The sequence below is a fragment of the Amyelois transitella genome, chromosome 21, assembly GCF_032362555.1.
Source record: "Amyelois transitella isolate CPQ chromosome 21, ilAmyTran1.1, whole genome shotgun sequence".
NCBI lineage: Eukaryota > Metazoa > Arthropoda > Insecta > Lepidoptera > Pyralidae > Amyelois > Amyelois transitella.
In genome coordinates this window covers 3215131-3232225 of record NC_083524.1, presented here as the reverse complement: position 1 = coordinate 3232225, position 17095 = coordinate 3215131, and the positions used below count along the sequence as shown (strand labels likewise).

The window sequence follows — 17095 nt, the reverse complement described above, 5'->3', positions numbered from 1 at the left end:
TGATCCCGACATGTCAATAGCATAGACAATGTAGATGATCTATTTAGTAAAAAATGTAGAGGTACTACATACGTAGGTATACTTTGAATACCTAAATTAAATGTTATAAAAAACACTTATACAGATTCTCATTTCATATGCAATAAAATAGTAATACCTACCTTAAAAGGTTTATTGTAGATACCTAATAATTAAAAGACAATTTCTTAAGACTTTGCTTCTTTTTGGCATTCTTCATGAGCTTATTCTTGCTTATGTCGAGTTTAGACAGTTCTAGTTATAAAATTATAATTTGTATGAGTATAATAGCTGTGGGTACCTCACCTTTTTTTAGGACTTTTAGGACAACATCATTCATCCGATATTGTAACACTCCAGCACTCATGCTTGTCCCCAAACACCAAATAAGAAATAATTCACACTTAAAAATCAATAATAGTCAATCAACCATACATTTAAAAAAATTATTACAGGTCAAATGTCATGACTTTTTCGTTCCCGCCAAAAAGCCAATGAGACAGTCAGTTGACAACTGTCTATGGTTTTTGGGTTGCCTTGCCTATCATAATTTCATTTTGCTACCTTTTGGTAGAAATTTGAATGTTCTAGAAATAAATAAGTCAATGATTAATTTAAACACATATTTATCACAATTCCAAATAAAACCATTTTGTATCAAACACTTTCAGTTTTGCCTTTCGTACTAAAAACTGTGGTAACATAACTAATGTCACACGCAATCTGTGAATCATAGCGAAGAATGTGGCACGTTAAACAATAACAGCGAAGAGTCTAAATGGCGCATGCAAAGATTTAAAGGATTAGAACAAGGAAAATGAGCATAAATACAACCTTCGACTCAACATCGTCGTAGCCGCGTTTTCCCAGGCATACACCTAGTCTGGCGGATAATCTTTCCTTTGTGGCGGTCGAGGTTCAGATTCTGGGCTCTATTTATATAAAAGCCTTAATTGAAAGAATTAATTGAGCTTGTTTGAAGAAAGTCGTTCGATTTGATATTTACAGAAAAATTGTTTTAATGAAAAAAAGCTGACAACACCTTCACCTTCCTTTCTTCGTGTTCCGTAGCTAATGTCTGTTTGGTTTGGTTTATTTCATTCGCGCCGCAGTTCATTCCTTCTCGTGTGGTTTTGTTCGTCGCTTTAGCTTGACGGTTTTTGTGCGACGTAAACGGGTGTGTGCAAAAGTATGAAGTGAAATCGTATAAAAAAAGTGTGTGAAATGTTTAGTGATAGTTTAATTTGTGTTAAGTATCCAAAATGAGTGCGAACGGATAGCTGTGCATAATTTTTCGGTCTGGACATCACGTAGAATTGTGGAACACGTAACATTTCATATGAACGGTTTCAAAATGGCTGTGTTTTGAAGGACCCTTTGTCCGCTTTCGTATGCTTTTTTCAGCATGATAGTGGGATCGTACTGTCTGAATCTTGACTTCGAGAGGTGAGGAAGGTCCTTGATAAGGTTTAGTGGGTTCAGTGTGCCTACGTGGATTGGAAAAGTACTGATTCCCGCCGAAGTGCGGTGTCGGTCATTGCTTTCTACGCAAGCGATACGAACGAAACGCTCACTTGCAACGTGTGAGTTTCTAATAACCTTTTTATTTTTTGGGCACATAGCTAATATTGTGGCCGACACGTACGCGGGTTATTCGTGGCTCATGCTGATATAATTTTAGCTTGGTGTTGATTTCAGTCTGTACGAAGTAAACAGGTACGAATTATTTTTAGTAGGTGCCTATATACATGCTATTTCGTTTATAAGAATTATATTTTATCAGAATCACGTGAATAGTAAACACTTTCAAGGTTGGTCAACCAGACTGTTTTTAACAGTCTTGCATACTTACAAACTTGTTTAAAGAGCTTTGGGATTGTTTTTGTTATCAAGGTTAATGTTTGGAAACAACACCTAGCTACAATATGTCAGCTATACTTATAATCTATCTTCTCGGTTACTTCACTGCTTGTTACCACTACCACTGATATGTTGGCACATGTTACTAGGTAGTATCTATTCTAATCATAAATTAGAAGCCTTTGTTGATATTTTTGGTTTATAATAATAAAATCAGAGCCACTTTTTTACATAAATTATTTTGTCCTGATATTCTTTGGCATAATTGATTTTTGGCATATGTGTATATGTGGCATAATTCACTTTTAGGTTAGGTTAGTCATGCGTAAACTATTTTGTGAAAGAAGTTTATGCTCAAAAATCTCTATACCTTCATACAGTATTAAACATTACATTGAGACTTAACTTTAATCCATGGTCCACGATCCTGCCCCGTGGCATAACATGCATGAAAACATTTTTATCGCGCTAAAAACTATTGCTGTCCCATTTTATATCATAATTAAGAAGCAAAACATATGCTTTGCTACCCGTAGCAAGTCCCCGGACTGGTGTAGAAAAAAATATTTTATAATAACAATTTAGGTAAAAAACGGCTTTAGATGTAAAGACCAAAATCTTACTTTAATAATCACATAATTCAATAATTCAAAGAGCAGTATTGTAATATTCTAGTTTAGGTTTAGACCATAATTAGGTAGGTATCTTTTTTCTTTATAAGGTAGCTATTTGCTTCATTAAAAGTGATTTCTATGTTTGCCAAAGTATGATATCATGAGTCAAAGTTTTATTATTAATAGTTTTGATTAATTTTTTATTGATTAATTTAACAACATCATCAAACATAATCACCATACAACTTACACTAACCACTTTCTTTTTTAACCCCTAACCAAAAAAACATTTTTTTTTGTTGATGATATATGTTTGCCCTGTCTAGCCTGTAAGAGATAAAGACATGATAATTGAACTCAAAATGCCAAAATTTATTCCACTGCTTCTCTATTGACCCCCAATTGACACACTAGTTTTTGGTTACATACTATATTTTATTTTTTCCAGATTTGACCACAAAAGGGATGATGAGTAGAAACTATTTTAGTCTGAATGGTGGACTGGACTAACTGGTGAACAAATTTTTGATAAACCTATTCTGTTTCTTTGTTGGTCTAGTAGGAAAAAAGAACAAATTGAGGTCCTGCCAGGGAGTATAAAATAAGTTTTTACTGGGGAGTCCCAGTAAAATCTTATTTTATGTAAAATTTAGCAAGGTAGATTTCAGTGCCCAGTTAGTAAAGATCAAACAAGGATAATAATCCCCAAAATAAAAAAAAAATTGGGGTGATGGCCTACCAACCTGTCACTGTTTCTGAAAGACAATTCAATTATTAATCCATCCAGTTAAGCATATTGGTTCTGTCTACATCGTGACACATGAAGACGTGATATGTATTATTCTCTTTATCGTGTCACCTCGTCTAGCTAACGATACGTTTCACGCAATCATGTGAAACTTGGGAGTGGAGGCAAATTCGCGACTCACTCGTACCGAATGGCCTCTGTTCATGAAATGTCAACCGTTCACCAGCGCAGTTCCGTTATGACGAGAATTGCACGAAAATCGAAACGCGTGACGACTGCGGCTTGTATTGTATAGCATTGTTGGCCAAATTGTATCGTATTAACTTCATAGATTATAGATAGGCTACAGGCCGCGCGGTTTTGCTTGCGTAATACGAAAAACTCAGTTAATTCCCGTTTCTACGGGAAATTCTCTATTAGTTCTCATCTATTCTACAGACTCACTCAGTAACGAAGGGATTTTGTATTAGATAGATAGATAATTATTTGAATTGCTACACACACAAAATGCAATGTAAAACAAAAAAAAAATTATATATCATAGGTGTGTATTACTGATAACAGCCAGATGCTGCGCTCTATGGAATATCTACCCTTGTACCTTAGCCCATTTCTTATATTTCCTCCATAGTATATTTACATCACTATAAGAGCATCCGAATAATACGGAAAATCCCGTTATCTACCGTTCCCGCGGGAATATCCAAAAACTCCATTAGCGGATGTCTCCTACTTACAATCTACTTTCCGGTCTACTTTTCCGAATTTCATCTTTATTGGGTCAGTAGTTTTTAAGATTTCGTGATCAGTGAGTGAATGAATGTTTTTCGCTTTATATAGCTACTTACATATAGATCATTTAAAGGATAGACAGAGCCACAATTCAAAGACTTCCTTTAGTATTATAGTCGATTGGTCGGACGGATAAAAAACGAAAAAATCGCTTTTATACAGTCCATGAGTTCCTCAATTTTAGATAAAAAATTAAATTTTTTCATAATTATTTTATTTCTTGAAAACAAATATTGACTATGTGTGAAGTAATTTTCTTTTATTTATTGTAACAAATTGACATAATATTTTATCATTTTATTAAGAATTAATTGACTTAAGTGACTTATGTATAATTTTATAATAATTTGCATGCTATAATTAATGGCTGACCAGGAGGAAATATGTTTTGTTTTTTACACCTTTTGTAAACCCTAGTCAAAAGCAAATAAATATTCTATTCTATTCTATTCTATTCTATTCTATTCTATTCTATTCTATTCTATTCTTACATCTTTTTACCCTCTCAGCTTCCTTTGTTTCTCATAAAAATGTGAATCCCAGTTGCAATAGTAACTGTGACTATTCTTTTCGTTTACGGCTGCAACTGTTGTAACAAAGAATTCAATGTTTATTACGGTTAGTCAGCCAGGTAGGCTGTAAGTAAAATGTATTTTAAAAAAAAGAACATTTCGAAATGGTTTTTATCTTTATTTCTGTTCACCTAAAGGAATGTTATTAAAAGCGAGCCAACCAATATTTTTTGTGCGAATAATAAATAAATTAAGAATAAAAATAATAGCCTGCCCCTGCGCAACTGTGAATGCGTCCGGTGTAGTCCCCTTGCCGCCGGGTTTACCCTCGGCATAATAATAATATTATGGTCGGGGTTCCAAGAACGCGGATGACGTGGTATTCCAACCATTTTTAAGAAAACATTTTGAAACCCTCTTGGGGATGTTTTTGAAATGTTTTATAACGAACGACGGGTGACGAAGTTTGACGTGTCTGCATGTTAATACGTGTCTTGAAAGCACCCAACTGAAGGTCCAAACACAATTTAGATTTGATACTTACATACGCGTCACGTCTATCCTACATTCCAAAAAGACCGAAAGGCAACGTTCAGCTATAAAGCTTTTTTGGAATCGAGAGACAGATTGGTAGCCCATCGCCTAAAAGAAGAATCTAGTTTTTTAAGCCTTTCCATTCATTGACTTTGATAAGAGACGCAATTGGCACGCACTATGTTTTTTTTCACTAGGTACTATACTAGCACGGAAAATTGTACTGTGCTTGCACTTTTGTACCTATTTCTTTAGTATTTATTCGATACTTCAATTCATTTTAATCAAAGATACTTTCAAACATGGTTTTTATAATGGGGATCACATTAAGAATGAGTTTATTTTCTCGGTACTCGTTTATTAAGAAATTTTCCCGTTAATTTTTCTTTGAATACAAGCGCTAGTCATTGTCGGCTTGCTCTGTTACATAAATACCATAAGGAAATATAACAAGGAAAATACTTAGTATTTTCTATGGCCTTGATGCTACGTACGTATATTTTCACATTCACATTTTCAGAATCATTTTATGTTAGTATCATATTACGTATTTATAGCCAAAAGGTCCTTGATATTATATATTACAGGTTCAAATCCTACCTCAGCCATTTACCAAAGATACTTTTCTTAATTATGAATAACCCTGTAAATTCAGGCATGTGAACTTGTGTGCATATTTCAGTAAACTAAATGACAAATCAGATTTGGACCTCTTTTTTATATGAAATTCCTGCGGGTCTTATTTAGGACATTGTAAGTTGTCGTGGCTTTAATAGCCATCATTACAGCACTTGCACGGTCGTCTTGTTTGTTCGTCACGTTTTCGACATAACACGTCTTTGTAAAATGCTCATCATTGCAATTATATATGTAGTTTTTGTTCTATTTAATTACGAAACCTTTTTGTTTCTTCGTATCATAATTGTGTTAGATTTCATATCAACTGTTTTTGCCTATCTTTAATGTGACTGTGATTGAAAGATTAATTTTATTTAAATTGCCTTACTTTACATATCTATTTAATGTAAGCGCCCTCACCTCTGGAGAGGAGCCTCGGGGTCCCACTGTGACCAAGATCCTAATACAAACTCTATACTATTTATTATCTGCGAATTTCTTATTAGTATTGTCTTATATGTCTAGCGACATGGACAGGAAAATTTTGGAAAACTACAAAATTTTAAGCGGACGACGTCGCGGTATGGAACTTGTTTTACAGTCAACCGCATCAAGTAACCCTGTTGTTGACTGTACCAAATATCTGTAAAAATATCTGCAAAAAAAATGTAAATTATAAGACATTCAAAAGCCCTTGAATGTAATTAATGGTGAAGTACAATCACACATGTTTCTTTACTGCCTAACTAGGGTAGACAACACCAATTTAGATCGTCAGACATATTAATTCAGCCTTCAGTCCCTTCCCATTTGAGTAATTCTCAATTTAAAATGGCGTCCGGTCATCTCGCCCACACATTGGGTTTAGAAAGTCCGTGGGATCAGATAAATGATTTGGACTGAGCACCGTATTGTTTTAACCACAATAGGATTATAGGATACGCCATTTTCACTTCCACGCTTATAGCATAAATTGATGAAATTGGCCGTCGACATTATTATAGTTATCATGACTTTTCGAGTTTGTGCATTCGTTTGAGTGCTAACCAATGATGATCTTATTATGGGAGAATATATAAATAGAAAACCTAGCAAGAAGTAGTTTAAGATTCTCTTGTAAAGGTTGCAGAGGTTATTGCCACAACGATAGCTTTGTGAGACAATCAGATTTACTCAATCCAGAATCGTGGTTATAAGCACACCTCTGGCTACTCTCTATAGCGGTGAGGACGCACTAGAGAATCTTAAATTTTTTCTTGCCCTTCATGTCATCATGCAAGAAAAAATTTAAGAATTTTCTCATGATTTTCGCACCCCTCGATAGAGATATCTCTCTCTCTTTTTTGAGACTCATTTTATATATTTTTTGATTTAAAAAACTGAGAACGTGATATCACCTCTCTAAGACCGTTTCAAGCTTGGCATCATGTAGCAGTCCATGTCGTGCATCTTTCGCTTGAATTCTAAGTTGATACTTCTTCGAACTTATTTAACTTATGGATAGAAGGAAAACTTGCAATTTCAGTTTGAAGTTCTAAATATACGACCGGTTCTGTAGATGATATTACAGAGAAGTTTGCTTTTTTGCTATTAGCTCTCTTAGGGGGTTCGTCCCCAAGGGGTCTCCGTAAATATCCTTAGAATTCACCGGCGCCATATGACGAACTGACTTTTGAACAATAAATAGATTATTTTTATATTTGTACCCCTGACTATGTATTGAAGCAGTTTGGGTTCCCCGCAAGGTTAAAGAGGTCAGACGGGACTAGTATCGTGAAAAATTGTTGGTTTATCTACTCCAAGATAGGTCGTAACGAGGAATAACGGCAGGACGATAATGAAAACTGGGAGCACATGTGTCTCAATTCTAACTTTAGTTATTGCTATTATATTATTTAATTACCTACCGGCTTCGCTTAAAATAACCGAATAAACAGAATCGAAGAATTTCTAAATTGACTGGACCATGATAAAAACTAACGTTAAATTATGACTTAGGATTGAAATACACAAAAGAAAATTACTGAACCTTATTGTCGTAAAACGTCTCAAAGTGTAGTCTTAAATTGTTATGAGTTCCCATTACGCACTGAACCCTAATAACACGTGCCATTACCGCAGACGAAACCTTGTAAAGTCTCAGATTTTATTATAATAAAGCGGATTTTCACGTTCGGCTCGCGGCCTCAAGGCGAGTCGGGTTTCATTGAAAGTCTAGATCGCCCGCTCGAGTTTCTAGACCGTTACATTCTATGTGTAATAAAGTACCTACTCCAATTCATGTTATCCATACATACTTATAACGTGTAAACAATCCTAACCAATCTAAATGCTAAAATGTGTTAGATTGTAATCTCTCACAGCTAAAACTCTGAACCGATCATCTTATTGAAATTATGCATCATTCAATTTGAGAGGTACTTTTCACTCGGCCTGAGCAGCAGGCAATGCAAAGTAAAGTATAAAAGCAAAATCTTATTGTACCATATTCGTTCCAATTTTGCTTTTGGGCTGCAGTTTTAAGCCTAGGCCATCCACATGCCGTGAATGTTCAGCTTAATTCCCTGGGTGAAGTCGGGTGTTAACCTTCGTGTCGCCTTACTGGCAGCGCTCACGAACCACGGCCTGTCTCCCAATGCCTTTTAGCAAATGAAAACTAAATTTTTATGATGCTTTCCCCGGAATTGCATTGTACTAAAAGCCGATATATTAAAATTGAACGGCTCTTGAGATCGTTTATTATTTGCGCCCACACAATCTTCAATTTTATCATCAAATTTTTATTAAATACCTCTCAATGTTTAGGTTTTTTCTTAATAGTAAAGAGGTAAATCCTCTCACTTTATAAAACTCACTTTACAAGCTGAAATTATCATTTTTATTTAACGAATTAACTGGGCCAGCCAAGCAGTTTTCGATATTTTATAGTATCCGTTAACTGTTCAAATGACGTCAAATCATACTAAAAATAAAAACAAAAACAAAACTATATGTAGTTGGAAATTGAACTTAGGAACTTCTATGTGAAAGCCGATCGCTCGGACCACACCATTGGCGCCAAAAAAGTCGTGGAACGCGAAATTTTAAGTTAGTCCTTGCAAATTAATCCATTCTGTCATACGGTGTCTCAGTAAGGTAAACAAGACAGTAAGACACCATAGTTAACCTATCCAAACATAATAAAGTATCCTTAACCGAAGAGCTTGCACGAAGAGAGTTATGAATGTGGATGAAGCGAAAGAGTTATGCAGGGATCGTGGCAAGGGAAAAGATGTAGCTCTGCCTTCCACGGGACTACCATCTACTATCAGAAAGAGGCGTAATTATATTTATGTAATACTAGAATACTAATAAGTCTTTTTTGTTACAGGGAATGCATGTCATGTACACGGAGCCGCCGGCGCAATATCGCAACAGTCAGCCCCACACTTACTCAGAACAACATAACGAGTCGCCGACCCGGCAGCCGGCCAAGAAACGAAGGGTGCTGAGTCCATCGCAACACCCACACTGTCTGGACAACAACTCCTACAAGGTAAGCATCACTATTTTCCTTTGAAATAAATACGTGCTGAGTTAATTCCTAAAAGGAAATGATACTCTTGTGTCTTGTGCACCAGAATCGGCATCGAAATATTGATGTCGATTCTAATCGAGACGTTTAGGAATAGCTGTAGTTTTTGTAACCAAAAATACAAATTCTTTTATCGCATTGTCTTAATAATTAGGATAAGTATGCAGAAAATACCCATAATTTTTGATTAAAATTTTTGCTTCTTATTTACTTGGAATCCTACAAGATTCTGTATATCCCTTGCCTAACCTATCGAATCTTAATTTTATCGTCAATTTTATCAGCCATAAAACAGAAATCACCGAATGTCGCTTTATCTTAGGTCTACATATATTGTTACGCAACGGCATAGATAATTTTGTTTATCGTGGAGGCACATTTCAAGTTAATTCCACTTGAAGTTTCGGATTGGTATTTGATGAATATGTACAATCTGTCGCACGACATCAGGGGCGCGGCACTGAATCCATGCATTTTCATGTTAATCGCTATATAGATGATATTTAAGCTAGAGCTCCTTCAAATGACGCATCATAATTTACTGTTCATATAATTTTATTTTGTATTATGCTTTTTTAGAATTGTAATTTCTTTTTGTCAAACCAGACCAAATGAAACATGAATATTTCAAACTCGATATTATTCCTCACAAATTATGATTATGTTGTTCAAACAGCCTGTGTGTGTAACCAAATATATGTTGAAATTTAACCTTTTCCGACATTACGATATAAGAAATATTTCGTAATTTTTCGTGACGACTTTATCAAATTTGTCAAAAGATAGTATTAGAGTTCGAAATTGCACCGCGTTTACAGAGTGATCTCAGAATGTCATAACAAAATTGATGGACTCTTTGTTTATTTCCCTCGGGTTGATCGATGACGACCTTCTATCAATTCCAGCGGCTAAGAGCCTTTAAACCTTCGATGTGGGTTATGATAACACGTAACTAAGACTTCTGTGTGATATATTTAATTTTAATCTAAAACAATATGACCACAATTTTTGTTGAGCTTTTAAATAATGCTTTGTCTAATTTAAATTTGTCTTGTAAATTTTATCTGTCGCAATAGTTTCTAATTTGACGTCCACAATACCATAGCACCTTGTTGCTACAAAATGCACTTCTTCAATTTTTATCTCACTTTTCCATCTTGGCCAATTTATTACTGAAATTTTTCATAACATTGTAAACATCCTCTGTTTTTTTGCATTAAAAAAATATGCACCGGCACATCTGTCGCGAGATGCTCTCTTTACCGTTAGCCGACATCTGGGGCACTTTTGAAAGTAACTCCCGCGTCGATGGCTCGTTTTGCAACACCACCCAAAATTGGACTGCAATCCTGTATTGTGTATTTTGCTACCGAATATCGATTTTCATTTCGGTCGGGTAATTCTGGTAGGCTGATACCGGTTCATTAATGGCGCCTGTAGCGCCAATATCGAGATTAGCATCTCACAACACAATATCGTTATTTTGTAATTTATGCTAAGCTTTTTCTTGGTGATATCGGCCTACGCTTGCATTATATTTTCGATCCAAATGTCTTTTTGTCGTGGATGAATCAGCTGTTTAATTCATATAAAATGTCGGTGTAAATTAATGCTGCGCAAGTCCAAGTGACCACGTGTTTCTCATAAATAAAATCTCTTGATGTTTTTTGCCAGCCATCTATTTTTCGATAAAAGGGGATTTCGCAAGATTGTGAGGTGAAAAATAATAAACGTTTGCGCAAGTGGCACGGGAGGCACGTGGCCCGCACGGCTCGCCTCGTGACCAGCTCCAACGTGAGCCGGGACTCAGGAATACAGAGCATAGAGCGACCGTACTTCGGCCTAAAGAATATCCTTTCATGAATTTTATTCATATCCACCATTGTCCTCGACCGTATTTTTGGTGATCTCGTGTCGGGAAACGTGATTTATGTTTATTCACTTTTTTTAACGTGAACATGGGTCTACATATAGTTGTTAAAAATCTGGTGGAGTTATTGGTACATTTTTTGTACACAATTTACAAGATTCGAGAAATCTCCTCTTTATTTTGGTGAAAAACCCAATATTTTGAGACTGCGCCAAAGGAGGTCAATTTGAATCAATAAACAATTTGTTTCCGCCGTTTTCGTTATTTCAAATCCGTTGGGGAAATTAATCATTCATTGAAATTTAAAGGAAAATTGAATGATTTATTGACTCTGTTTGTACTTCCCTAGTCCCAGTCTTATCGTTATTTAATTCTTGGCTAGCGTTGCCAAATTTTCTATAAACTTTATGTAAAATCCAGCACCAAATTACAGCGAAAAATTCGTGAATAACAATTTAATCAGCGACGCATGCAAAGCGTTCTAATATGAACTTTAAAACTGAGCGTTGTTGGGTGTATTATCGAACAATAGAAGACGCATGACGCAATAGTGTTTGTTTACGTCGAGCAAAGTGGCTACGTGCATTTCGCGAGCGGCACAGCTCCAACGTTGCCAAGTCGTGCTTGAGCCAAATTTGGTTTCACGGCGATGGTTCTCGGATACCACGATTTGAACCGCTTTTTGCGAATAAAAGTCTATCTACATCAACTTCTCATCATCTCAGTTTAACTTTAGCTGAATGATCGTCGGGTCGTCATCTACTGTGAGAAATGGGAACTAGATTTGAAACTTTTGGGTCGCTCGTTTGCGGAGTTTCTAGCGTTATTGACTTAAATATTATTTGGCCAATTATCGCTATCCTTTGAAATTGTTAATGTAATAATAACTTTCCCATCCGTTTAATTTATTGAAGTGGATTGTTTTTTGACATTTTCTACTTGATAATATGTATTTAAGTCACCATAAAATTGGGATAGCAACATTGGGTATCGACTCAAATTTCTTTCTGCTATAATTTTTCGAATCGTTGCACCGAAAAAGTACTCTCTTTGCTATTGTCGATTACGAGAAAAAACTGCGAAGGACGAGTAGCTCCCGGATGTCATTACAATGGCGTCGTGTTGTGAGTTGACTGCGTCTCAAGTTTCCTGCTTGCTCCATCAGTCGGAAAACCTCCGTGTGCTGTAATTTCTTGTCAATAGCAATATTTTGCGGTTAGTTATTTTAAACTCTTGATTTGTTGATTCGTGCACATTTCGTTCGCACGTTTCTCCCGCGGTAATTGGAGCGACCATAATGATTTAAGTATAGCGCCGCTGCTGCCTACATTTTCTACATATTTTCATCCATATAAATCATGTGTTGGGTATTCTGTATCAAAACAGTATCTATCATCTTTTGTTTCTGCTTTACTGATTTCTGTTATGTCGCTGGTATTGTCAGATCGACCGTGCGAACCAATCTTTGGATTTCATTATTATATTGCTCCATTCGTTTCGTTTTGAATTGCTATAAGTAGATATCATTACGGACATATCGCTTTATTCTGTTCAACTGCAACAATGTATCGAATACTAAAGTCCAATTTAAATATAAATATGTGCCTTGACATGATTTTTGTGCAATTGTTTTGTTTGTCAGTATTTTGCATTGCATCTTGTTTGTTGCAACATCAAGGTTTTTTGTGATTTGACGTGATGGGCGAATTGGCACCGGCAGACCATACAGGTCAGTAACCCGGGTCCCCCGAGCGCTTCCCGCGAATTACGTAACTGCGCTGTTGCCACACTCACCACGACATTGCCAAAGTCGAACTCCTCAGTTATTATTTGCGCCTACTTATCTCGTTTTATCAAGCCACGATCTTCATATATATCTCTTCATCGAACTAGTTTATCCATAGATAAATTTTGTTAAATTTAAAAAACTAATCGTTCTATTTGTCGACAATTTGGCAACGCCTCTGTTGGCGTCGTCGAGCCAAAAATGTACAAAACCAGCTGGCTCTATTTCATGGCGATTAGTCAGTGTCACAAACTTTCACCTCCATGCACTATAGGATATTGTATCTCCGGGTCAGAAACGTTAAACTTTCACGGTTGTTACCGATATGGCTTTTGTGCTTATTTGTATGACCCCGTCAAAATGAGCGCCATCAATTTTACTGGTCCCATTTCCTTCAAAGCCAAAGCGACAATATTTCTGCTCTGATTTTATTTGATAAAATAGAAATGGTGGGTCAGCAGTCATTTGCGCATGCATTGTCTACTGTCTCATGTTTTTCTTCTGAGTTGAGAAATATGATAATCTCTCATCAGACACTCCACATTCATATAATATTTCTACTGTAGCTCCGTAAATTGCTACATTGACATGAATCGCTTGCGATCTCACCTCATCCGCCATTTTGTCGTCAACCGTGTTCACAAGGCGCCCCGACCTGGCTCCGTTACCATCGATGTCAGCCGATACACTCACGACTACAACCAATGTGGGTCGCTAGGCCTACAAGCCGTGTGACATGTGGCCCTGTCAAGCGAACCCGTGATAGGAATTGTAAACCTGTCCTATTTAGCAATTCTTATTTGTTGGTTATTGCATTGTCATTATCATATGAAAACTATTAACAAATTTTATAATCAGTGTGTGGATTTTAATGTAAAACACATGTCGAATTCCTTGGTCAAAGAGAATTTAGTTGATTTTACCAAAAGAATTGTAAAAAATATGTACAGCCATTACAGTATCGAAGCCTCAGTCAACACTTTTGTATACTTATCGTCAAACTTATTTTAACGATATAATAGTAGTTACCTAAATCGTCAAAATGAGATTGGCTATCGATCCTAGAAAAAAATTTCGCTTATTTGGATGATTTTTTGTTAAGTATTGCTAACTCAATCGTCAGTCAACCGAAAAAGTCTACCAACCTAGGTTTAACGCAACATTAACTAAGTGAAATGTTTTTGAATTTATGTGACATCTGTCGACAAAAAGGCGCTATCTATCTTTCTCTCTTAACGGGTTGTGTAGAGACAGGAGATGTCAAGACATGACTGTTTTTATCGTGGTGAGCGGTGACAATAACCTCGGTGCTAGTCGCCCACTTGTGTTGCTAGGCTGGTTTCTAAACTATGTTTGTATATACCTACTATAACTATAAAATTGTAGCAACGCTTTGGTCCGTAAGTAAGAAGAGATAGGATTTACAAGGTAACTAAGTCTGTGTCTAGTGTATCTATGTTCTAGGTCCATGCATTATGATGATACATTCAATTTATAGCATTTTCAAGAATCATTTAGATTTTGAATTATTTAAATAAGGTTTCGCAAAACGTTTTTTTTTGTTTTATTACTGCTTATTAAACAAGCTGTAGCCCGCGACTTGGTTCGCCGTAAAAGATCACTGAAATCTTACATCCCATCTTTCAATCCCTTTCATACTTTGAGACTATGTTCTTTCTCAGAGTCAACTCTCAGAACAATTTCCACCTTAATTTCATCAAAGTTGGTTCAGTGGTTTAGGCGTGAAAGCGTAACAGACAGAGTTACTTTCGCATTTAAAATATTAGTATGGATTAGATGTTGTTGGTCTATTTTGTACTTATAACAAATGTAAAAATTTAAAATCATGGTGTGTTTTATTATGTCACATGATTGAACACCACGCCCTATATATTATCAAGGCAGCGATACCTTGCTTTATCTAGCAAAAATTGATTACATATTCACAAAAATAAACTATTGTGGTGGTAGGTGACGTAGGAAAATTCCATAAACGGTCTGATTTACCAATCAAAATTGGCGCTGATAAGAGATATTTATAAATATTTTTGTTTGTTAAGACTGAAACAGATAAAAAAATCAACTAAATTGTCATTTTGTGTGTGACATTACAAATCACCAAAAACTGTTTAGATTGCAAAATTAAAGTTTGATCTGATAATAGTTAAGTTAATAACGAATAATGTAGCTCATTGAGACAAGCAGAAAAAATCGATAAAAATGTAATTTCTTGTGCTACAAATCAAACAAGATTTAAGTAAGCAAAAAAAACCATTAGGAACTTTTGTAACAGTTCAATCAAGTATTTTCAAGGCGACGAAAGTAGAGAAATCGTGATTTTTATCACGTACCCGTTTCGGCCATATCCTGTTTATTTGAACGAAATATTGACGGTTTAAATGTCAAACGCAACTCTTTAAATTGCCACAATCTCGTTTCTTGATCTGCATACATATTTATTATATTTCAGTTTGGTGATTTTTTAAACGAGTTTTAACATTAAAAGTACCATTAGGCCGACTTGGCCACATTTAATGTTACCATACACTTTTTTCAATTGAAAATATCACCAACATGCCCTGTCAAATTATTACCGAAAATTTGCAACTGGTGGATTTACCACATTTTGTTCAAAGAGTGTTGTTACATTTTTATTAACTTTCACATAGTATTAAGTAATTTCAATTTTATTTTTTCTCCTAGTGAAAACCTATTTACATAGTTCTACCTTTTATATGATCGACATCGCGTGTGTTACGGGATTGTCCTATAGGAAGACCGCTGACCTGTCACATCATTGCACACGGCACCGATGCAATGAATTGCGCAAGTGAAGTAAAGTGCCGACGCAGCAGCACGTGCAAGCCTCGACGCCCGCCCGGAGACCGGACGCCTCGGTCACTTGGGCTTCACACTTCGACCCATGCACTTACTTGTAATTAGTCGTAATTATAACTTGTAATTTCATTCTTTTAATAAATTAGTATTTTAAATTTTGGTTTTTTTTGAGACCTCCGACTCGCTGGACCATAATTGGCGCAGTCTTGGTAGTAGGCTCGAGCTAGGCGCGATCGCGATCAAGATTTCCGCTGGAATTCAGCCCGAGTCCCGCGTGACTAGCTGGTTCTCGAACCTTCGTCGAGCTGACCTACTCATCTCTACTCGTCGAGCTGAGGGCGGAGGAGATATCCGATCTTCGATATCACTCAAGAAGGACCAGGTATCGAGACATGATACTGTAAGTACGCTACAATTTATTCGTGGTGTTGCTTTCCCTATTTCCTAATTTCCTAGTGTAGTAAACTTCCAAAATTTTTCACCCTCGTAAATTACCTCATAGCTCTGCATCCAGGCAGGCTAGAGACACTTTTATTGATAGTAATAGAGAGTTAGATTCATTAGATTTAGATAGTAATAGCGTAGAAATGGCTCAGCAGCAAATACCATTAGGACAGCCGTCCACTGGGCATGTTGAACCTGACACTATAATTAAGGCCCTTCGATTGGCGCCTGACTTTGATGGCAATCCTCATACACTGCCTCGCTTTATACAATTATGCGATCAGATTGTAGGAGCCTATTGGACGGAGGATAACCACCTCACCAATCTGTTCTTGATTAACGGCATACTAAACAAGATAAAGGGCAATGCCGCATTGACTATAAATGCGAATGGTATTCCATCCGATTGGTTAGGTATCAGAAACCATCTTATTAATAATTTCAGTGACCAAAGAGATGAGACCACTTTGTATAACGATCTAGCTATGCAAGTTCAAGGTAATAGCTCTCCTCAAGAGTTCTACGATAGGTGTCAGACATTGTTTAGCACTATAATGACGTTTGTAACCTTACACGAAAGCATCCCCACGACCGTAACTGCTAAGAGAGACCTGTATAAAAAATTGACAATGCAGGCTTTTGTTCGCGGACTCAAAGAACCTTTGGGATCTCGTATAAGGTGCATGCGTCCAGAGAGCATGGAGAAAGCATTGGAGTTTGTTCAGGAGGAGTTAAATACTATGTATTTACAGCAACGTAATGAAGGACTCCCTAAAAACTTACAAGGGTCATCCGCCTCTAAACCTGTACAGACACCAACGCCATCGCCACAAACTCAACTACCTCAAATACCTAAACCTTTCACCTTTGGTCCTATGACACAATTT

General features: G+C 36.3%; 1 protein-coding gene across 6 annotated transcripts in view; it reads left to right on the top strand.

Annotated features, from left to right (window-relative positions):
• The first annotated feature begins 1106 nt into the window (after positions 1-1106).
• The window catches only part of LOC106136632 (homeodomain-interacting protein kinase 2), a 91346-nt gene continuing 75357 nt past the window's right edge, over positions 1107-17095 (top strand). For 4 of the 6 annotated variants that reach the window (XM_013337243.2, XM_060950344.1, XM_013337242.2 and 1 more), the window contains exons 1-2: positions 1107-1464; positions 9067-9231. In XM_013337243.2, coding sequence (XP_013192697.1) covers positions 9070-9231 — 162 coding nt within the window. In that variant the 5' untranslated portion in view covers positions 1107-1464; positions 9067-9069. Of the gene's footprint in view, positions 1602-2940; positions 3006-9066; positions 9232-17095 lie in introns of all 6 variants that reach the window. The other 2 variants (XM_060950343.1, XM_060950342.1) reach the window with 2 other exon arrangements.